Here is a 24,502-nt window from a genome sequence, read left to right as displayed (position 1 = left end):
CTCTGCTTGCTGGGATATGTAGTTCACGAAACCCTTCCCAGCTTTCCCCCCCGGCACGTCCCAAAGCGGGAGGGGAAAAGAGCGCCAAATTGCGCGATGGTTGGGTGAATCAATCTCGCGAGAGGTGTGAGGCTGCTGGTACGCGTGTGGTGCTGCAGGGGCACGCAGGCGAGAGGAGAGCGCTGTCCGTCATCCGCTCCCTCGTCTCCGCTGGCTCTCACGGGGCTTTAGGGGAGCTCTTGTACGATTCAGCGCCGTGTCGAAGGGAAATAGTCTGTCCCGAGGGGTATTTGGGGGGATTTTGGTCCCCCCGGCGCCATTTTGTTGTCCCTGTTTGCACCTCCGGGCCTGTCCCTGCTGAGTGAGTACCGAGTGTCTCCTTCCCCACACGCATCCGCAGGCAACCAGGCCAAAAATGGGGAAGGCATCTAAGCGGAAGCGTAAGGTCTCAGCGCCTTCCACAGCCAAGGGCCCTGTGAAGTCAGCTATGGCCATGGTCAAGAGTAACCCCTTTGAGGTGAAAGTCAATAGGCAGAAGTTTAACATCTTGGGGAGGAAGACCAAGAATGATGTGGGGCTGCCTGGTGTCTCACGGTCCAAGGCCATCAAGAAGGTAAGAGGGCATCAGAAGTTGGAAAAAGGGGTGGCATCTGTGGATATAGCTGTGCTGGAGAGGTGGCAAGCCTGGAGCCATCTTAGGTCATATGAGAGGCTGCCTCTGTTTTGCACATTGAGCAGATGGTGATGGAGAGAGCCAGTTGTAAATGTCTCTCTCCAGTGCAATTCACAAATTTAAGTAGTGGAAGTCTCCCTTATGGCACGTGTGGGAATGTTTCTCTTTTCAAATTACCCGGAGCACAATGGCACATGTATGCAGGAAGATACTGGACCAGAGTGCAGGTGTCGTCAGTGTTCATAATGTTAGTCAGTTTTGGTCACTTCAGGATGTTAAAATTCTTATAGTGGTGCAGTGTTGCTGTAGTAGTGAAAGTTTGAAAAGGCACTAAGGTCTGAATGCAGTGAGAGATGTGTAGATACAGAGAAACTACCATTGATTTGGAAAGCATGCAGATGACTTTTTGTGCACTGGTTAAATAATGTTGTAGAACTATGTTGCGATGCAAAATAATGATCTGTCCTTGTTGCTGTCATTAGAACGATTGTACAACTTAAGAGAGTCAATCTGTCTTCCATCTATACCGTTTTACAGTTGCCTCTTTATCTGCTTGACATCACTAGCTACCTGATCAAATCTGTAATGCATAAGGAAGAACATTGTGTCATACTACACATGTGGGATTCCAGCAGCCTACCCTGTCCTTGAGTGAAGCACTGGAATTTTTTATGATCTGTCTCTTGAGACAAACCAGAGAAGTTAAAACCTCTGTTAAGGCTGAAAAAAGCATGATTTGAAAGTATGCCCCTGAGATTCTCTCTGACATGTTACATAGAAGCTGTTGTTGAACAGAATTTAAAGCACTTACTAAAAGCATGCATTAAATATTTTATCAGTGATAAACAAAAATGCTTTTCTGTATCCCAGGTATTAAGAGGTATTAAAGCTCAGGCACAGTGTTTAAGCTGCGTGATAATTGATATGTTCTGTGCAAGAAGTAAATGCCAGGTAGAACTGAAACAGTGGTAGCTGAAACCTGAGTCCTGGTGTCACAGCAGCATCTGAAGGTTGTGCATGCTCAGTGAGGCTGCAGAGACCTGTTGTAGGAAACTCAGCCTTTTTCTTTAGTGCAGCAGTTTATGAGTTTGTGGTAATATGAATAGCAACAGTACCTTTCTGTAAAGTTCAGTTAATGTGTTTTAAATAAACATGGAGGGTTGTTTTTTTCTCAGGCTGAACACAGCCAGCATTTTATTCCTTTAGAAACTATGTAATATCTTCAGCATGAAGTTCTAAATTAGCTTTCAGTCTTCATTACTGTTTGTTCAGATTTTAGAAAATTTCATGAATGTTTAATATCATGTTTTAAGGTCTTGGGGCTTTAATAGAAATAAATCAGATGCTTGCCATGAGTTAGATCACTGGCATTGCAAAGTAAACCTGTTTCCTTACCTGCACCATAAGTACAGCACATAATACCTCATATAGGTCTGCTAAACTTCCTTTTACCGCTTTGATGCAAAACCTCCCTGTGCTCAACACTAAAGCAACAGCTTTACCTCCTTGTACCTACTTGGGGTTTCATACATGTTAGCTGACAAGACTGAAGGAGATTCAGCTGACACTGGGTCTTCTTTGCTTTCTTTACTATGTTATTCTTGCACACTAAGCTTCAGACAAATTAGAATTCTTCAGTGGCAATGCAGAGGTTTTATATGTGACAAAATAAAGGTGAGATAGTGAGATATTTTATCTTCATATGAGCAGTTTAGAAGACAACTTAATGACTGAATATATTGTATGAGCTTCCTATCTCTTTTCTCATTATTTTTTTTCTTCTCTTTCATTGCATTCTGATAAATTAGATTGTTGCCAGGGTAACATGGAGCCTTTTTTGCCTTGGCTTTAAAAGTAGTTATTCTTTCTGGCTTTTAACTTGATCTCCTTTTTTTTGATATTCCTTTTCTAATTTTTTTTCCTCCTAGCGTACCCAAACATTACTGAAAGAATATAAAGAAAGGGAAAAGACAAATGTGTTTAAAGATAAACGTTTTGGTGAATATAACACCAAAATAAGTCCAGAGGAAAAGATGATCAGACGGTTCACTTTGGAAAGACAGGTAAAGTATAGGAATTAAAAGGAATAACAAACCAAAGCTGCAATAAACACTTGACTTCTTAGGTTGGGTGCATTCCCCCTTAACAAGGTGGGCTGTGGGGTGATTCTTTCTCATTATTTTATGTCTGAAACTTTTATGAAAAGCGGGTTTTTGTGGGAATCGAATTTTTCATGAAAACTTTTTTGGTTTTACAAAACAGCTTCTTGAAGCAGAAACTTCTGAGCATTGATAGGCAAGAAAGCCAGTTTTAAACAAACTCATTGATTGCCTGCTTTGATTACGATGATTTGGGAATTGAATTAGGGGGAAACAACCACCGTCAAGTACACATTGGGATTCTAGTACAGCTGTTGGAACAGCAGCCATTTCCTTTGCTGACTAGGGCTCTTGGTATAATTCTGTAATGTGAATTTTATGTGCAGTAGTGTTCTTTCTGCCTTATCATACTTAGTCTGTTGAACTGAGCAGTGAAATATCTTGTTCTACTGATAATTTATATAGGCTAAAGTTTCTTATACTGATGTACAAGTAGAGTGAGACATCGTACTCCTTTTCTTTCTGTATTTAAAATGAAAGTATTGGTCTGGTAGTGTTCCAGCAGAATACGGGAATAAAAATCTCTTCAACTAGCATTAAAAATACAGGCTTTCTTGTTTTGTTGCCTGGGAACTAAAAATCTTTTGTTATTTAATTGATTTGTTTTACTATTCTTAGCAAAATTACGGAAAGAAGAGTATCTATAATCTTAATGAAGATGAGGAACTGACTCATTATGGCCAGTCTTTGGCAGAAATTGAAAAGCTAAATGATATTGTTGATAGTGACAGCGACACAGAAGAAAGAGGAACACTGTCAGGTAAGATATGTCAGCTAATATCCAACTGCTGGTTTTATTGTTGGTACCTGTACATCATTTGTTCAGCACTATCTTTCAGTGAGAAAGAATATTACACAATTGGTTGGGATGTATAAGACAGATTTGATTTCTTCTTAATCACACACAGAACAGCTCTCTGGATTTTAGCAGATTGTAACTTGTAACTCCCTACCTGGCAAGGTTCTTTCATCTATGGGCTTTTCAGCATATGTAAGTACTTGTGTTTCAAGCCCTTTGGCCAAAATCTGACGTCCAAGTTCTTTGATTGCTCTCTTGCTCCTCTTTACCTAAATGCTAGTAAAAATGTTGAGAAAACCCCCCGTATGCCTGTCTCATGCAAAATGTTTGTCACTGTAAATTATGTGTCTACCATCAAACCCTTTTGGTATGGCCATTCCCATAGGGATGGAAGTAGTACATCATTGATGCAATAGTTTTAATTGCTCTCATTCTCAAGGAATAGGGAGATACTGTCTCAGCAGCACTCCAGCACTCATGTATGGATTTGGAAAGGATTCACAATCTCCTCTGTTGTTTTTCTTTTCGTAGCTGAATTAACTGCTGCTCACTTTGGAGGGGGTGGAGGCCTCCTTCGTAAAAAAGCACCAAGTGGGCAACAAGATGAAGAGGAGGAGAAACCTAAATCTAGGAAGGAACTCATTGAAGAGATGATAGCCAAGTCTAAACAAGAAAAGGTGAGTTTTTAGCCCTGAAGTGTAAATGAGCATGATTAAGAAACTGTCACAATTTGGTTTTGCGTAGTAGTGGCAAAGAAAACAAGGGAGATAGATGTCTAGAAGAAGAGTCCAAGCTCCTTGAATAAGTCATTCTGACTTTATAGGTGTTTTAAGAAATACACTGAATATCTGTCATTCTTTTGTATCCCCAAATCTCCCCTTCTTTGATGTAGGCAACCATTGTGCCACTCTGTAACTCTGTGCTGCATCTTTTGCAATGAATATGCACACCTTTAAAATAAATGTTAAATATTTAAAATTCTTCATTTGCTAAAGACAGCATTTTGGCTTTACACTGCAGATACCATGTCATGTCCATCTGAACAGAACTGGTGCATTTGGTCTGGCTTTTTTTTATTTTTCCTAGCAAGAGAGGCAAACTCGGAGAGAAAGTGCATTAGAACTCACAGAAAAGCTTGACAAAGACTGGAAGGAAATACAAACCCTTATTGCCCACAAAACTCCAAAGTCAGAGAGAAAGGACAAAGAAGTAGAAAAACCCAAGGTAAGGTTTTGGTTTGGTTGTTTTTTCTTTCTCTAATAACTTGTGGTTTTGCCTCACAGTGGCTGAAGTATAAGGCTGAGTTCATCACTTTGTAAAGTAAAATGTTGCTTGCTATTCACGTTGAAGGAATGCTACAGTTTAGGACAGTTTGGTTAGTTGGAGAAATGTAGGGGGTTGGTTGGTCTGTTTCATCTGATTTTAACTACCTGTTGCTTTTATTAGTGAAGAGAGAGGTTGCAGGTTGAACAACAGTGTTGGCTACAGCTTATTTGTACAGCAAAACATTTTCTTGAAGAGCAAAACTTGTTGAGAATGTTGACTTAGTTTGAATGCCTTTGCAGTGTTCCTTGGATAAAACATCTTTGTTTTGGTAACAAACATTTCTGTGTTGTAAATTGGGTACTGTATCTACAAGAAGAGAACAAAAAAATTTCCCTTTTAAATACATACCTTATGGTCTCAAAGCTTTTTCTATCAATGGTATTTTATACTAAGGGAAATGAACTTTTAAATCTAAGAATAGGTGTTGTCATGCACAATTTATTCTTTTCTTGTTGAAATTTTGAATTATATTGCAGAACATTTGTGAATTTCCGTTTAGTCCTTGACAACAGAATTCAGGTTTTGAAAGATTAAACTAATGAACTGATCCTATGTTAAAGCTGATCTCAGATAATGCCTAGAAGATACTGGATCAAAAGCTGATATTTTGATATATTGATTTTTGATATTAAAATGTTTCATAACATGCTGAATACTCTTAATATGTTGGTAATGTCCTATCTGGACAAAAACTTTGTCATCATAATTTGCTGAAAAGGAAGATAAGATTCCTTTACTTCATGTGTGTGGATCCAGTTTAGGAATTATCAAGGGTGCAAAGTGTGGATTAATAGTGCTTTATAACATTAATGTTGAATTGGAGAAAATTACTTAGTTGTGTGTAAGAACAATTCCTAGAACTGAATTTCAGAGAAGCTGCATGGATTAGTGACTTAAGCTGCTATTAAGAATTCTCTGTTCACAGGTCCAGGGTAATCTCTGCTAGCGACTGTTTTCCCAATTCGGAAAAAAACCTGAATATCAGCATCTCTTTGTGTTTTCTTTAAGGTAGACATCTGTGTAACTAAAATAGTAAAGGCATAGCTCGTGTCTGACAGTATAAAGTGAAATGTAAGCTACAAATTTATTAATTCTAGCTGCCTTTTGAGAAATAGTATTTTATTAATAAACAATATTTTAAAGTTTTTCAATTAATAACTAAACCATTTTTTTTTAAGGATACTATTCGTAAGTTTTTCTGTTGTGAGTAACTTAAATAGGGATGGGGAAATTCCAGAGAATTTCCATTCAAGTGTTCATTAATTCCTTGTCTACTACAGAGTTGAATATTCTTGCAGCTTTCTTTGGAAATGGTCTTTTTCTTATATCTTAACAGTCATTTCTTAACTGTTAGTATGGCAGAGAGGTGGCTGCAAAGTAGAATAATAAAACTTAAGATAATAAACAATTATATAAATATTTCTTTAGCCTGATGAATACGATATGATTGTTCGAGAACTTGGATTCGAGATGAAAGCAAAGCCTTCAGAAAGGATGAAGACAGAAGAAGAATTGGCAAAAGAAGAGCAGGCGCGACTCCAGAAGCTGGAGGTACACCAGTTATGGTTTTAGATTGTTTTGTGGCCTGTCTTTTGGGAGTGACCACTTATATTCATTGCATGACCTTAGATTGAAAGTGGCTCTACGAAAGTGCAGTTTGTCAAAGGGGGTGAATTCAGGAAATCTTCTGTTTGTGTTTTGGTTGCAATCTGATACTACAACAAAAAACCATAGACTCGGTACGTGACTGTTGAGGTTTATGGCATGAGTTGATCTTTCTTCAGTTTGTCTTTAAATGTTTTAAATTATTCAGAGTTGAGAGGTGCTTCTAAGTCAGTAAAGGGAGTATCATGTTGCACAGCAGTTGAATTACTGCACTGACAAGTCATTTATTGTTTTCTTCTGGTATTGCGAGAGCTTTCCAGCAGTAGCATGTATATAGCTTTGCTTTGCAGAGGAATAGGCCTCTCCTGGGAAATGTTGCATGCTCCTTCTATTACATGGAGGTCCAGGTCTTATGAAAAGGTTGAATAATTTGGTAAATGTTGCTCTTCTTTTTTTACTTTTTATTGGGACACATTGAGGACTGCAGGGATCCAGTACCTTCAGGTTACCTCAGAATAGCTCAGTACATAGTAGCAGAACAGAAAGCAGGATTTATTTCCTTTTCTGTTCTTGTCATCTTGCATGATACACAGTCTATCTGGTTGCCCAGGTGGAAATCCTTTTGTAAATTACTGCTTCAGATACTGCTCAGTAAGTCTATTTAAAAATTTATCATATCTTAAAAATCTTAGGATGTGGTTGTGTTTACTACGTATTTGTTACACATATGGGAAACACAGATAAACACTGAAGAATCATAAAACACTTTAGAAGCTTACATTTTCTAGTATTGATGCATTATCTCATAAGCAAAACAGATAAATTGTAAACCGAGAGAACATAATGCTTCTGGTAAACCCAGTTTTAAAGCCTTCCACATACGATAATACAGTTAACTCTCTGCTGTTATCAGATTGCACTCCCCACAAAAAAATAAGGAATCATCAGCTTTTGCCCATAAGTTCTCAAGTTGCTGGTTTTTCTGTTCATCCACTTGTTGGGTAATTCCAGTTAACATTTTTCCTTTGATTTTCCTAGCTGTAGTATTTGTGGGATCTTCCATTCTGATGTAGTTACCTGATTGATGGCTCACATCTGTCTGTGGTATTTCTTCTAAAACATAGGCAGATCGACTACGTCGTATGCATGGAATAGACGAACAAGAGAATAAAAAGAAACCAAGCCACATGTCAGCTGATGATCTAGCTGATGGCTTTATTCTGGATAAAGATGACAGACATCTATTGTCTTACAAGGTAAGGTTTAAAATTTCATTCAGAGTTGTGAAAAGAAGATAGGAAAATCAGTTTGGAAGTGACCTCTTTGGAGACCTTTAGTCCAGCCTCCTGCTCAAAGCAGGGTTAACTGTGAAATCACCGGTTTGTTCAGGGCTTTATCCAGTACGTTCTTGGAAAATCTCTTGCTTCAACTTAGGCCTGTTGCTTCTTGTTCTGCTGTGGACTGTGATGAAGAGTGTTGCTCTACCTTCCCAATGGTCTCCCCTGTGAGCACTGAAAGGTGGTTATTTGGTCCAGGCAGACTAAGCCCAGGTCTGCCTCTCATAGGCAGTGCCCCAGCCCCCCAACAGTCTTGGTTGCTTTCTGCTGAACTTGCTGCACTTTATAGATGTCTTTATAGTATTTGCTGGCCAAAAGTTTAATTACTGCTGTATTTTATACAGCTTCCACCAAATTTCAGCCTAAGGATAAGTGGGTTTCTGAAAAAACCCTTGCCCTGTGAAGTAGCTTTGATTAAGGTGGTAGAACAATATGATCTTAAAGATGATGTAGTGAGTCACCCTGACTCTAATGCACATGTGTGCATATACTTATCCTCTGATCCCTCTCACTTGTAAGTAGCAAGGGAACTGCTGCTGCTCTCAAAGGGGAGAATAAATTTGTGAGTGTGATTTGAAACTGATGATTAATAAAGTAAGGATGGAAACAAATATTTATCTGATAAGTTATTGTAACACATAGAATTTAATATGCTTTTTGAACCAAGAATGCTTCTGTAAGTGATGTTGATTTTTGTTTTTCATATCATGTGTCGGTAGTTTTTACTTTCATGATTGTTCTGGTCCTCATACACTACCTCCTGTTCTTCTAGTTTCTTACAGCCCCTTGGAAATACCCTACTATTATTATACCTTTATGTATGTTCTCTCCTTAAAATCCATCTTGACTGGCACTGCTTGGTCAGGGGTAGCAAGGCTCAAGTTCCGTTCGTGTGTATGTAATGATAGCTTTGAATGGTGATTCTGGTGAGGTGCTGTCACTTTATCAGTGTTCTAATTGGCTTACTTTCTCTGCTTATAGGATGGAAAAATTAATATTGAAAATGAGGAGGAAGAGGAAAAACAAGAGGAGGAAGAAGAGGAAGATGGGAAGGAAGACAATGAGAATGAAGAAGAAAGTGAGGAAGAATCTAACGAAGATGAAGAGGATGTTGCCGCAGATAGCCACTCTGATCTTGAATCTGACCTTGAGAGTGAAGAAGCTGCAGGGAATACAGAACAGAAGAAACACGAAACAAATGAAAATGCATCACAGAATGTGGAGGAACTAGATCCAAAAATGAAAGCTGCCAAATCAGAGCTTCCCTATATATTTGCTGGTAAGCAAAGGACTGGTCCAGAGATCCCTGTTGTCTTTAGGAGGGGTTATAACCAGTCTCTGCCATGTAGGATCTTAACATATTCATGTTCATCCATGAAGTTTTGCTTACCAGTTGTCTTCTATTAATTCTAAGTGTAGCCAGAAGCTGTTATTCTTAGTAATCAACCCTGGTTATGCTTTGAGCAGTGGGAACCAGATCTCATTCATCCAGTGGTGTTCCTGCACCTCCAGGCAGCCTTATAAAAAATAAATATTGGGGATAAAAATTGAAAGACCTATACTGCTTTCTGAATACATCCAAACCAAAGTTGCAAGTGTTTTGTATAAGGGAAGCCAGAATAGTATTCTACTATCTATACTTAAATGAGAAAAGGTCACTTTCTCTGCTGTTTGATATTTTTGTCAGAGAAGATGCTTGGGAGAAGCAGGGTTTTGAGGTTTAATCTCTGTAATGTAACAATGGTGGTGTTAGAGACACTCAAAGTCTGCCTCCTTTTGGGTCTGTGCCTAGGAGGAAGGAGAAGGCACGTAGTAAGTAGTACACAAAACATCTATTAATATTAAGTACATAATGCATGTAACTATTGTCCTAGTGTAGATTTCTCTAACAAAAGTATCTGTTGCAAGATTAAACAACCTTCCAAACAACTTCCTTAATTGCATTTTTCCATCAGGAAGAGATAACTTATTACACAAAGCCTATTAAATTGCATTCAGATTTGGCTTTAACCAGAGAGCAGTCACATTAACTCAAAATGTCACATTAACTCAGTTAGGATGTTTTGTAGTGTGTGGACTTCGGCAAAAGACTAAATATATGCCAGGGTTGATTTGGTTTTTAGTTGGTTGGTTGGTTTGGTTGGGGTTTTTTTTTGGAGGGGAGGGGCTGTTTGCTTAAATAATGGCAAGTTTCTTTTAACATCCTGCCTACAAAAGCTAGTTAGGTATGGATTAAAACATAGATTTTATGTATTGTGGTAAATTTTCCTTTAAATTTCAAGGATGAATGCAATGTTATTTGTTGAAAAACATTTGCATTGTTTATTGACTTCTGTTTATATATGTAATGTTACATATATGCTGATAGCTTATTAGTGTTTAAAAGGTAATTATTTAAAATCTGCATGGTATCTTTTCTGAATAATGACATTTTAGAATTGGAAATTTGTTAGTTGTTGAATTCAATATGTTAAGTTTGATATTTTTCCCTGCTCAATTTTTGTTTTTACTTTCTAGTTCCTGAGTCCTATGAGACATTTAAGTCTTTATTGGCTGGAAGAACAATAGAACAACAGCTTATAATAGTGGAGAGAATTCAGAAATGCAATCATCCAAGCCTTGCAGTGGGAAACAAAGCAAAGTTGGAAGTATGGGGGTTTGTTATGTTTTGTTTTAAATATAAAAATTAACTTTGAATTCCAGAGTAAGTTTAGTAAATATTCAGGGAATGGAATAAAACATGCATGCTTCTGTGTTGTGAATAGCAGTAGAATCAGCATACTACTATTCATGTTTTAACTTCTTTCTCACTATTCTTTTGTGCTCTTTAACAATATGTACAGTGAAGAAAAAAAACCCTAATTTAACATATTATGCTTCTTGCAGAAATTGTTTGGCTTCCTTTTGGAGTATATTGGGGAGTTAGCAACTCTGGATTTACCAGAGCTCAGAACCATTGACAAACTGGTCCTGTAAGTAATAAATCCTTTGGACTTTTGCTCCTTTATGATTTAAACAGAAAAGCTACGCAGGGCAAAGCATTTAGCATGTTGTTTGCTCTGAGTTGTCCTGTAGGGATTGCAGGCAACTGGTAACTTTCCAGTTCTGTAGTATTTTAACTTTGTTTCACATATTGCTTGAGCTATTAATTGTACCAAGACATTTTCAAAACCTCAGTGTAATTTTTGATCTGCAAAATGCTTTTCATGGGTAGTGGATAAGTAATACCATGTATGCATGCAAGCTTCTGTGCATGAAGTCTGGACTGCTGAATAAGAGTTTTGGGCTTTGCAGTGGTAATGTGCACTTCCCTTTGCAATCTTTGGTTTTTCCATTGGTTTCCGTTCTGTGAATTCATTTGGGGAACTAGATTAAAGTGGAATTAAAGAGTATTAGAGTAAGCTAATATAAAAATTCCAAATAAACACTTTGCAAGCGGTTTTCAATTTGGCATTGTTGTCTTCAAGTACCTTCCAGGCAGTTACAGTGACAAGAGAGCCAAATTTGTCTTGATTGTAACAAAGGACAAGAGTCAGTGAACACAGGCTGCAACAAGGGAGATCCCAGTTTTAGATATAAGGAAAAAAAACCTCCATAGCGAAGGTGCTAAATATTAAAACAAGTTTCCCAGAGAGGCTGTGAAATCTCCACCCTTGAAGATACACAAAACTCAACAAAGCCATGAGCAACCTGATCCAGCTTTGACGTTAGCCATGGTTTGAGCAGAGAGTTGCGTAGAATGATCTCCAGAGATCCCTTCCAACCAAAATTAGTCTGTGATTGCTATCTTGCCTTTGCAGGCTAATCAGCTTTCTTTCAGTGAGTTATTTGTATGTAGTTTTCAGCATATGTTTTTTATTTTATGCTGAAGTAAACAAGTTCTTAAAAACGTGTTGTGCGTAGCTTCCACATTCGTTGCTGTGTTGCGTTCGTCAGCAGGAGCACTGACCCGTTGATACTGTCACACATGCTGCTGCCTTACGAAAAACTGTAAACAAATTTGATTATTTTCTAGAACTGGGATTTATTAATATCACTACAGACGTTTTTAACTGAAAATACTGGGAAAACTAACAAACAGATGCAGCCTCCTGACTGCATCTCCCTGTAGGCACTAACCATAGGCCAGGAGCTGACCTAACTTTGTGGGGATTTTTTGCTTGTTTTAAGTAACAGTTTTGCTAACCACATTGCTGCTTCACATGTTGTTTGACATTGTCTAAGAGTATTTAGAGTAATGGGCTGCCTAATATGTACCAGCGTGCATAACTGCAGCAAAACGTAGAGTTAGGAGATGCAGGAGGATATGTTTTAACCATAGCAGACGATTTGGGACTGTATTTTAATGTTCTTAATATTTATTTTTTTTTTATTTAAGATTTAGAAAACAACAAAATAAAGATCATCTCACAAAGCCCAATGAAAGATACATATCTCTGTAAACTCGAAGCATTACAATAAGAATCATAGAATCATAAAATGGTTTGTGTTGGAAGGGACCTTTCTAAAAAAGAATAATTTCAGGGAATTTGTTGTTTTTGTAATGTAGATGGAACACAAGAAATCTTCCTGCAGGTGCCTAAAAATGAGGTTTTAATTAACATCTGTGGTGTAACTTGATTATGACTTACATTTTTTGTTACTAGGCCATTGTACAGTCTTTGCCAGATGTTTCCTGAGGCAGCCAGTGACAGTATTAAGTTTATCCTTCGAGATGCTGCACATGATATGGAAGAAGTAATTGAAGTCAAAGGCCGTGCAACATTTCCAGGCTTGGACACGGTAACAAATGCATACCGCTAGAAAAAGCTCTTGTTCGTTCCATTAGTACAGTAAATGTGAGAAGACATAAAATTGAGGTTTATATATCAAAGTATATAATGAATTATTAGCATCTATGACGTTTTAGGTTTCTCAGTATTTTTAATGGCCTTGCTGGAGATAAGTTGTAACAAAAACCCCCACAACAACAACAAAAAAAACCCTAAGAAACAACCCACCACACACACGTTCTTCAGAGTAGAAGTGTGGCTCCAATATTAATAAGGGGAAAATAACTTAAAATTGCCACTCCAGTATTTGTAGCAGAGCATTCTTTGTTTTCCTGTTGAAACTCAAATGGGTAGTTATAGGAAAAAGTGATGTTGTCAGTTACGTCCTGTTTTCTTTAATTGTGTTAAGTGCAAATAAGTGCTGTAGATAAGTGCTTCATCTCCTAGGTTAATAAAAAGAACCAGGTATGTTATGAGTATAAAAATAACAAGGTATGTTATGAGTATAAAAATAACATTTCTTGCTACTTTTTATATGATAATTACTAAATCAGTAACTCGGAGAGATTTGACCATTCTTTTTTATATTAGTAACATTCCAAAATTCAGTGGCCATGCTAAATGTGGAGAGACTCCTTTTTTAGTATCTGGGTATATGGCTGTTAGGGAATCACAGAATGGTGCATATGGAAATTGAGTGTTTGTTTATTGTTCTAAAAAGTTTTGAAGACAAACTGTAAGTCGGTAATCCAAAGGGAGCTACTTGTGTTCTGTGTCCCAGCTTGATGAAGCAGTGCTGCCTAATAGTAGAATTAGACTAATGAAGGGGAAAATAAGACTGAAGGATTTACTTAGAAGACTTGGTTCTTGCAGCTTGGAAAATGTTTATATTGAGTTCTTTTGAAGAGTCTTTATTCAGGATGTTTTTGGATTTTGCAGGAAATGTGTTGTAGTGAGCTTTTAACTTCTATTTTTATTTTGCCACTGTCACCCTTATGCCACCAATCACGCTTCTAACTTTCATTCCCTTCAGTGGACTTTCCCAGGTTTCAAGCCATCATTATCTTTTAGGGTAGAATTATATCACTCTCCTATTCTCAGTGAACTTGTTTGAATGAATGCTTCTTAGACTAGCTATGTTAGTAGGTGTGTGTGCTGCCATGCAGCCTGCTTGCTCACTTCCCCCCTTCCTCCCCACCATGCTCCCGGAGGGATTGGGAGGAGAATCGAAAGAATGTAACTACCACGGGTTGAGATAAGAACAGTCCAGTAACTAAGGTATAACACAAAACCACTACTGCTACCACCAATAATAATAATGATAAGGAAAATAACAAGGGAAGAGAATACAACCACTCACCACCCTCCAACCCATACCCAGCCTGACCCCGCCAGTGATCTAGCACTTCTGGGTAACTGCCCCCAGCTTTACACCCTGGGCATGATGTGCTGTGGTAAGGAATACCTCTTTGACTAGTTTGGGTCAGGTGTCCTGTCTCTGCTTCATCCTGGCTTCGCCTCTTCCCTGGCAGAGCATGAGACTCAGAAAGTCATTGGTCAGACTAAACATTACTAAGCAGCAACTAAAACAACGGTGTTATCAGTGCTGTTCCCAGGCTGAAAGTCAAAAACACAGCGTTGCACCAGCTACTAAGAAGGAGAAAAATGACTGCTACTGCTGAACCCAGGACAACCTGCCGTTAATCTAACCTGAAATTCGCACTGTGGTATTTAGTAACCAGAATAGTTCAGGAAAGTGCTTATGACGGAAACTTTGTGGAGAGAAACAGAGCTGAAACAATAAAACTTTTCTTGCATTTAGCTTACTATGTAAATATCCACTTAAATAATTTTCAGAATTAGTATCTAATCACTGTTTAGTTCTTCTGGCTACAACTGCTTTTGTTTGATGTGTGCTGGTATATAAGGATCCTGGTCACTTAATGGTATGTTTTGAGGAGCCATTGAAAGGTGTCACATGTCCCGTGTGGCCACTTGCTCTTGTGTTTGCTGTGTGAGTGTGTGGTGGTGGTGGGTTGAAGGGAGTTAGAGTTTCTCAGGAAGTGAATGGGGTTAGGAGGCATAGTTCCCTCTCTGCAGTTCTTTCAGCTGCCCTGTTAGATTAATGCGATGTTAGATCCATACTGAGTATTCAGTTTTCTCATGTAACTTAAACAGTCGTCTCAATAAGTCACGTATTGTTATCAGATTTCTCAAAATTATATATATTGTAGTATTTTTAGACTATTATGAAGCAGTTACTCATTCATCAGTTACATATGTGGAAATTCAAGATCCTGGGAATAATGTCTTAACTGTATTTTTCCTGCTTCGTGTGTTTTCAGCTTATTTATTTGAAAATTACATCTCTGCTGTTTCCAACTTCTGACTTCTGGCATCCAATTGTAACACCTGCTTTTACGTACATGAGTCAGCTGCTTACTAAGGTATGTCTGTGATGTTGCATCTTAGTATATAACTTAGTTTCCTTGTTTCTTCCTAGAACTCCAGCTATAATGTTAGCATTAATGTATGTGTTGGATATGTACTGAAAAGGCAGCTTTGTTTTTGGTGTAGTCACAAATAGTAATTGGAAGAAAAAGGAAAGAGGGAAAACCCCTTGCAGAGTAAAGTCCAACTCACAAAACCATATATAATCATTTTTTCAACCTGTCAAACAGAATCCCTTATATGGCAAATTATACAGGACTAATAGAATAGACTGAATACAGTCTGAAATCATTCATTACTGGTTTTTCTTCCATATATTGCGTTCCTACTTCAGAAAGATATTTACTTAAAAATAGGCAGTTTGTTTTCTTTGAAAATTTACTTAAGTGCCTTGCAGTGCAGTTAAAATATGTCCTTATTTTTCTGTCCAAATACCCTGTTTATATCTGTTGCTGTCAGAAATCCAAGTTGCTCTGAGCCTTACATTTTCTTGGTTCATTTCTGAAGAACTTATTGTTTGTTGTTTAGCACCTTCTAGTGGCTAAACCAGTTCTAACAGACTTCTTACTCAGTTTTGCGTATACTGTTTAGTGAGGGCAAGGGAAAGCCATTATGCTTTTCATTTAAGTCCAAAGGGTGTAATTTTACATATTTCAAACGTGTACAGCTTATTTAATATTTCTACTTTTTGAGAGATTCTGTCTTGGTGATGGAAAGACTTCTAATGACTAATATTTTGTGCCTTTTTTTATTTCTCTTTTAGTGTCGCATCACAACATTGCAAGATGTTATTAAAGGGCTGTTCATATGCTGTTTGTTCCTGGAATATGTATCTCTCTCCAGAAGATTTGTACCAGAACTCATCAATTTTCTTCTTGGAGTACTTCACATATCTCTACCCAAAAAACAGGCCCAGGGTGAGTTTGTTTAGAGTAAATGAGTAATAAACTTAAGTCAATAAAAGTATTTCATACAGAATTTATTGTTTTGAACAAAAAGACCAAAATAATATGCTATGTTAGCCATACACAACCTTGGGCATCTTATTACGAACTAGATCCTCTGGTGTTGGCAGGAAGGAAACAACTGGAATTAGTAAAGGAAATGAAGTCATGTTGGCCACAGTGCAGTATTTTTATAATATTGTTGTTCTGAATAGACTGTGTAATTGGGCTATGCTCTGAAATTCAGTTTCTAATAGATTCCCAGTGAGTACCCTGGCTCTTCACAGTGAGGCAGCAGCTAATACTGCAGGTACCCTCCCTCTTCAGCCAATAGCTGTGTCTTAGATAAATAAGAGAGAATATATCACAAAGTTGGGGTTTTTTGATTTTTTTTCTTTATTTGACATGGATTTGTTGTAATGGGCAGCTGTCCCCACAAACAGGATTAGTCTGTGCTATAACTGTAAACCTAGTAACTTGCATAGACAATGGGAAGAATAAAACTTATCTTTTCATCCGATCCATATGCTAGCAAATGATTTTTATTTGTGAGTCTTCCTCTTTCTTCAACCTTTTCTTTTGGATTTGTTTCTAGCTTTAAAGTTATTCTAGATCTGGGGCTTTTTTTGTTGACAAGTAGAGTTAAAATAATTCACTTAATAGAAGCTTTGGCAGAGCACAGTAACTAATTCATGTGTTAGTATCTCTGTCTGGGTCTCTCTGAGTCACTTAGCATGCAGGAAGAGACTCTGCCAACAGGATATTCTCAAATGAAAAATTCAGCGATTTGTTGGCAAACTCTCAAGACATCTGGGATGTAATGAACTACAGGCTCTATATGGATATGCTTGTCACTCTTGATAAGACACCTGAAGAGTCTCTGTTCTCTAGGCGGTCATCAGTCTGATGAGGAATGTTCAACTTCTGTTGCTGCAGTGTTCCAGTACATCTTCAGTACTACTGAGTGGTTGTCTTGCAGGTCCGCTTTCCTCACCACTTTAAGATTTTTATGCATTTCCATGCTAGAGTGTTTCTCCTTTTGAATTCTTGAGTTATTAACAGTCCCTTTTCTCAACAAGCCTGGCACTGTGGTTTCACCTTTATTAGCTTGTATGGGCTGTACCCTACAGACTTTCTCCCAGCTGCTTCTTACAGCTTAGCAGTTTCCTCTGAAGTGTGAGCCAAGGTTACACAGCTGGGCTGTATCAGAGCTGAGCCCTGGATTCTCAGAACACCAACATCTGAACTCTTAGAAGGAGGTGGGAAGAGGTTATGGAGTGGGTGGGTTACACAGTACTTAAAGTATTTTTTCCTCAGTGTACTTTCTTAGGAATGTTTGATCTGCAAAAGTGTTTTGATACAGTCAAAATATAGGGTTCTGCAAAATCAGATAAGAAACTATTTTAAAATATAGAGTGGCAATTGATGATGAAGTGTTCACTTTATTTTTTAATTTCCTTAGAAATTCTGTTAATGATTTTGCACTAGTTAAATGTGCACGATGTTGGTTTCTGGTAGTGAGGGAAAGCTCAATAAAGGATATGTCAAAGGCACACTGTTCTCTTTTCAGTCAGTATTGATGTTTGGAATTTAGCAAAGTATCCAGTCATGGTTTTAAGTATCCGTGGTGGAAGTATTGTTGATAAAGTGATTAGGCTGTCAACACAGAATATTTCAAGATGAGCATACATTCAGTTCTATGGAAAGTTAATATACTGTCACATCAACAAATTTCTTGGGGTTCAATTTTGACAGTTAAGTAGAATCAGAAAATAGAGCTCTTATTGTTTTAATTTTGAGCTTGATCCATTAATTTCTCACATGAAAAATTATGTGGAGCACAACTTTATTAAAGGCTGCAATACAGTCTGCTTTGGACTAAAAAAACCCAATTATTACCTTAAAAAAGAAGAAAAGCTGGAGGTGGAAGGAGTGAGAAGGAATTGTCATTGTTGATAGCCTCAGCTAATGGAATTGTTAATGAGATTTGCTATACTCACAGATAATAAAACTTGCATATCTTGGTTCCTTATCTTGCATATGTATGTGTGTGTCATAATCTCACAACTTTTGTTCTCAAACCTTATGAATCTTATGAATTCAGACCTACTGACTTCTGGCCTGTGTGTAAAGAGCTGCGTACAGGTTCTGGAGCATGTAAATGTCTTAATTTTCAGTTTGAATTTGAGGTAGGTTCCATTGCAAGCTTTCAGGACATAAGGAAAACAAAGAAGTTATTTAAAACAAAAGTCCAGCAAAGACTGCAAATGGTTTTCTCCCTTAGCCATGAAATTCCTCAGATGCTTCTATCATGTTACTCTATAAGTAGTGTTTCACAGAGCAGTTTATGATCAGAAGCACTGTGATTCTTTAGCATTTTCTGTATGCTCTGCCCCAGTATATATTCTGTGTTTCCTGCTCTTCTTGTTTTAAAACTACTTAGCTGGAGTGGGAGAGGAGCATGTATCTGAGGCCCCCTGCTAGACCAGGTTCCTGAAAGCTGCATTCAACCTGGCAGTGAACACTTCCAGGTGTTCACTGGATCCTCAACTGGGCAACCAGTTCCAAAGTCTCACCACCCTCACAGGGAAGAATTTTTTCCTAATGTCTAATGTAAACCTCCCCTCTTTCAGCTTCAGCCATTTCCCCGTGTCCTGTCACTACATGCCCTTGTCAGAAGTCCCTCTCCAGCTTTCTTGAAGGCCCCCTTTAGAAACTGGAAGCTGCTCTAAGGTCTCCCTGGAGCTTTGTCTTCTCCAGGCTGAACAACTCCAGGTCTCAGCATGTCCTTGTATGGGAGGCGCTCTGGCCACCTGATCATCTTCTATGATTATACCCATGCTCTAGTGTTTTCCATTATTAGAGTAACATAATACTGATAAAGTATTCTTTAAAGCAGTATGATTAGAAACGTAGAAACAGTTGTTGATTTTCTTCCTTCAGAAAGAATGGTTAGAATTCATCTTCTTTAATGATTATTGTTCTTGTTTTTTAGGCTATACTGTCGTGCATCCGTTTACACCAGTGGGGAAAAATTCAGAGCTGCTTTTGGTATGTGATAAGAAGGATCTGGAAAGCTGGCAGAAGCAAAAGCTGCCACTGAGTATTGTAAATAAATTAAAGGAAACCAGCAGAACAGAAATTAATCATATCAGGTATGTAGGAAATATGAACAGAAGAAATAATCAGATCATCTTTTGGGTAATCTTAGTGACAGTGCTCCTTAGGAGTAAAAACAGAAGTAGTGAGTTGTTCTGCTTTATTTTTAAGGTACTATTCTGTATCATATGAAATTGCTAATCATTTGCCAGAATGTTTTGCAGAGCACTTGTTGGAGTGCATAGACCTTCCATTCCTCTTCTGTAGCTGTGAACTGGTGATACAGAGTTAGAAGAGGTGCTCAGCACTTTGAGCTGTCAAGCTCTTCAGCAGGAAATGACTGTATTTATATACAGACACTGTTAGAAAGTGTCAGTTAAGTAACAAAGCACTGAAGTTAGGAAAGACCATAATTAAACATGTTCATTAAGGCTGTATTCAGCCTCATTTTCCACCTTGCACATGTGTTATAGTGTAACTTACTTCAGAGATGAGTAAGCATTTTGTTATGAAGTTCAGAAAGAAACTCCACACCCAGAATGACTAATTCTGTTTCCATTATGTTTTAGAACTTCAGAACCAGTACCAGAACTCTTCTAGAACTGGTACAGAAACTTGTTACTCCACATCAGTTGCAAAGACACAATAGTAGCTTGTACTCTGTGCACTGGCATAAAGCTTTGTTGCTGATGGATTTCTTTGGTATTTGCTTAGGAGAGTGAAATTTTGAGTCTGAATTAACTGCTAGGAACAGCCTTGTAACTGGTTCTGTCAGCCAGTCTTAATAATGGATGCTGCTAACATTCCCAAATTCAGTTAACTTACTAATTTTATTTGAAAATCCACTAGTTTTTGGAAGTGAAGTTGTTAATTCTTCTGCGCATTAACAGGTTGTCATGTCTAGCCCTGTGTTTTGACCTTATTAAAAAATGCACAGCTCTGTATGAGCCTTTACCGTCATTCCATGAAATTATGCATCCTGTGAGAATTCTTCTTACACAGCATGTGCCAGTGAATGAATATCCTGAAAAATTGCAGGTATGTGTTCCTCAAGAATTAAATAATTGATATGTTTGATAAATTTCGTGATTTTCATCTGTGCTTGAAGAAATAAAAACCAAGTATAAGCAGTGAGATTTTTTTATTTCAAGGGTCAGGCATCTGCCTTTTGTGCTTTACAAAAATCATAGTGATGTTTCTGTGAAAAAACAGAAGAGTAGAGAGAATCATAGCATCAGAGAATGGTTTGGGTTGAAAAGGACCTTAAGATCATCCAGTTCCAACCCCCCTGCCATGGGCAGGGACACCTCACACTAGACCATGTCACCCAAGGCTGTGTCCAACCTGGCCTTGAACACTGCCAGGGATGAAGCATTCATTCTTTGGGCAACCTGTTCCAGTGCCTCACCACCTTCACAGTAAAGAAATTCTTTATAGCTAACTTGAACTTCCCCTGTTTAAGTTTTAACCCATTATCCCTTGTCCTATTGCTACAGTCAAGGTATTTTTTCATTGTGTATCTTGTCTTGCTCCTCTAATTGAAGAGAACAGCACTTGGCTTGTAATAAAAGTAACATTCCATGAGTGACTTAATTTATAAGTAGTCTGGTCATGCAGTTGTTCTTGTACTTTTGTAATGAATCTGTAAGATCTTGGTACAGCCAAATAGGTGCATTAAATTGATGAGGTAATCAGAAAACCTAAGATAATGATGTCTAGTCAGCTACCTTGAAACGGGACAATTGTGTATCTTCTAGCAATGAGGTTCCAGTTTTTAATCTGATACATTCAGAAGAGACAGAATTGTCCTCCTCAAAGAGGCATCATGGGTTATCCTTAGAGAACATGTAATGCAAAGGATGCAAAATGGCATATATTTTTTCTATCAAAATAAATAAAATTAACAATAACTCTTAAAATAACCCTGAGTTATTGGAGTTAGACTGGCTTTAGTCTTGCTTCCTTTTCTGGTAAGTAAAAGTACAAATCTTTCTTACTGTCTGTGATACCATCTTAATAGACTTCCAAAATGTTTAACAATTATCCAGCCTGGGAAGCTTACAGCATTTTAGTGTTAGCAATGTCCTAATGAATAGCAGTGGCTTTACCCTAAAAAAGAACATATGGGGAGAACATTGCTGTTGATTCAATTTACAGTAGTTTGTGTCTTTGATATGCTTTTAAAATTGGAATTTGATGTGCATTTTCAGGAATGGTACCAGAGTGCTCTGAAAGAGCTGGAGAGCAAAGTAAAACACTACACCCCACTGATATGTGAGAAAAGGAAGCCAGTGCCATTGAAACAGTATACGCCTAAAATTATGAAAGTGTAAGTAAAGCAACACTTGGTGAAAAGGGAAAGTGTGTTTAAATGTTGAGGCTTTCGGCAAGCTCAAAGGATTGTGCCCTCAGCAAGTTTGCCGATGACACCAAGCTGTGTGGTTCGGTTGATACGCTGGAGGGAAGGGATGCCATCCAGAGGGACCTCGACACACTTGTGAGGTGGGCTGATGCCAACCTTATGAAGTTTAACCATGCCAAGTGCAACGTCCTACACCTGGGTTGGAGCAATCCCAGGCACAGCTACAGGTTGGGCAGAGAAGAGATTCAGAGCAGCCCTGCAGAGAAGGACTTGGGGGTGTTGGTCGATGAAAAAATGAACATGAGCCGGCTTCAGTGTGCGCTCGCAGCCCAGAAAGCCAACTGTATCCTGGACTGCATCAAAAGGAGCGTGACCAGCAGGTTGAAGGAGATGATCCTGCCCCTCTACTCTGCTCTCGGGAGACCTCACTTGCAGTATTGTGTGCAGTTCTGGTGTCCTCAACATAAAAAGGACATGGAACTGTTGGAACAAGTCCAGAGGAGGGCCATGAGGATGATCAGGGGACTGGAGCACCTCCCGTATGGAGACAGGCAGAGAAAGTTGGGGCTGTTCAGCCTGGAGAAGAGAAGGCTGCATGGAGACCTCAGAGCAGCCTTCCAGTATCTGAAGGGGACCTACAAGGATGCTGGGGAGAGACTATTCATTAGGGACTGTAGTGACAGGACAAGGGGTAACGGGTTCAAACTTAAACAGGAGAAGTTCAGATTGGATCTAAGGAAGAAATTCTTTACTGTTAGGGTGGTGAGGCACTGGAATGGGTTGCCCAGGGAGGTTGTGAAAGCTCCATCCTTGGCGGTGTTCAAGGCCAGGTTGGATGAGGCCTTGGGTGACATGGTTTAGCGTGAGGTGTCCCTGCCCATGGCAGGGGGGTTGGAACTGGATGATCTTAAGGTCCTTTCCAACCCTAACTATTCTGTGATTCTATGATTTGGAAAAGAGGACATGAAACAGATAACTGTTTGGGTTTTTTTACACTAAATTTTTGTGCACAGATCTCAAGGGAACAGCTGTTTGGGTGATAGGGAGGGAAAGAAGAAGGAAGTACACATTTGTCCCCAAGTAACTGATCAGACTCTTTCTGTGGAATTCATCTGCAGAGGTCTGAAAAAAACTTAAAATATATTGGGAGATTCCAATTTTCTCCAGTCATCTTTCATTTTTCTACTGTAGCTTTTTTAGTCTCTTCAAAATACCAGGTCCATAGGGTGATTGAAGTGTAAATGTTGTGTGCTTGACCTTTGCATGATGGTGATGTGCAGTTAGAAGGTCCGGTGAGTGTTTTCCAATATGGCCGTTGGGCAGCTCCTTATTCTTGCATATGCAAAATCATATGCAGGAATTAAAATGCTGAGCTAGTATTCATAGAGAAACTCCTTTAAAACACGAGAAAGTTGGGCTTGTTAAGGTGTTTTGTGCTCACACATATGTTTTCTTTTCAGTTTGGAGTTTGGAAGAAAGCAGGGAGGCAGCAAGCAGGAGCAAGAAAGAAAGCAGTTGATTCACAAGCATAAACGTGAACTGAAAGGAGCCATTCGTGAGATTAGGAAAGATAACCAGTTTCTGGCTAGAATGCAGCTCTCAGAAATCATGGAGAGGTAATGAAGGCTTTGTTCCAGTGCCGGTTTGGAGGTTCTTCTGCTCTGTGTTCATTTCTTTGCTGTGTGCCAAGACAATAATGATCAACTATACTGAAATAAATATAATCTGACAATTTGGGAAAAACAGACATTTTCAATAGTTATGGTTTAAAGAGTTTTCGACTTCGCAGTTTCATTTCTCTAGTTTAAGAATATACAGATTTTTTTTTTTTAATGTTTTTATTGAAAAGTGTGTGGGAGTGAAATTTACAAGTTGGGGGGCTTTTTATAATTACACTTGTTTTCCCTAATACAATGTTTCTGACATATTTATATGTTGATTTTTTTGTTTTGCAGAGATGCAGCCAGAAAAAGAAAAGTGAAAGAACTTCTTGGTAGCCTTTCTACACAGGAAGGTGAATGGAAAGCATTAAAAAGGAAAAAAGGGAAGAATTAATTGGGACTACAGCAGGAAACTGGTTTTACTGCCATATAAAATAGCCCAGTCCTGTGGCTTTTGAACATATTTTAATTGCATTCTTTGGATGCATTCCTTTTAAGGAGACAACATCATCAGGTCTGTTTGAAAAAGTGAACCTGCGTGTTGGAAAAACCTACAGGTTTTCATAAGGAAAATAAAATGTCACTTTTGTATGTGGTATACTTCTGTTTATTTTAGTAATAGAGAATATTTTGATGAATAATCAAAACTGAGGTGTGTGGGACCAGGTTTTAGTCTAACTTGAATTACACACACAAAGTTGTACAGCAGAAACGTTTTGTTATCTTTTTTTAATACTGAACAACTGCAGGCAGCTCTCACAGTGGTATATTTGCAATTTAAGCAGTTACGTTTTAATTAGTCTGTGGCATTAGGACATTCTAATTCATGTATTCAGTGGAGTCATGGAACTGGCTTTCAAGTAGAAGTCCTTTGTTAAAGCTGTAGGTCCATTCATCTCTTCAGTAAGTTTTGAATTGAGCACAGCTCTGGAATTCTTAATATATAATTAAGAATTAATAATCTATTATTATAATCTATTATTATTAATAATAGGGTGATTAACTAGGATTCCTCAGTGTATTCATAGCTGTCTGAAGTGGACAGTGAAATCTTGTCAGTAAATCTAATTTAACAGTTAGGCCTGTTGTTTCAGACTGGCTTAAAATGTTGTCTTTGTTCTGTTTGTTTTCAAACGAGACTTGAATGGAATGGAAGCAGGACTAAAACTAGGAGGGGATGAGTTGAAACATTTAAGGCTTTACATTGAAACTAATGACAAAACTGTCTTTGAAAGTTAGGTCTTGTTAAAGGTTTGTCTATGTATGTTCTTAAGAGAAACACACTTTATTTGAAGGGGTTTTATTGAACCTTAG

At 38.2% G+C, this 24,502-nt stretch overlaps 1 protein-coding gene across 2 annotated transcripts; it reads left to right on the top strand.

The window, feature by feature from the left end:
• Positions 1-65: 65 nt before the first annotated feature.
• NOP14 (NOP14 nucleolar protein) lies at positions 66-24,179 on the top strand. Of its 2 annotated transcripts, XM_080620869.1 has the most exons (18): positions 66-613; positions 2,602-2,736; positions 3,451-3,592; positions 4,163-4,308; positions 4,718-4,855; positions 6,386-6,508; positions 7,687-7,818; positions 8,881-9,178; positions 10,417-10,547; positions 10,786-10,871; positions 12,546-12,681; positions 15,017-15,118; positions 15,886-16,039; positions 19,062-19,221; positions 20,056-20,203; positions 21,376-21,494; positions 22,988-23,143; positions 23,483-24,179. In XM_080620869.1, the coding sequence occupies exons 1-18, from the start codon at positions 416-418 to the stop codon at positions 23,580-23,582; spliced, it is 2,604 nt and encodes an 867-aa protein (XP_080476995.1). In that variant the 5' UTR covers positions 66-415; the 3' UTR covers positions 23,583-24,179. The 2 variants fall into 2 exon arrangements, 1 of the variants encoding a protein (XP_080476995.1); XR_013957195.1 differs by lacking the exon at positions 21,376-21,494 and having other exon boundaries at positions 23,483-23,616.
• The last annotated feature ends 323 nt before the right edge of the window (positions 24,180-24,502 follow it).

Source organism: Psittacula echo (assembly GCF_963264785.1).
Source record: "Psittacula echo genome assembly, chromosome: 1".
NCBI lineage: Eukaryota > Metazoa > Chordata > Aves > Psittaciformes > Psittacidae > Psittacula > Psittacula echo.
This window is presented reverse-complemented; position numbering and strand designations above follow the sequence as displayed.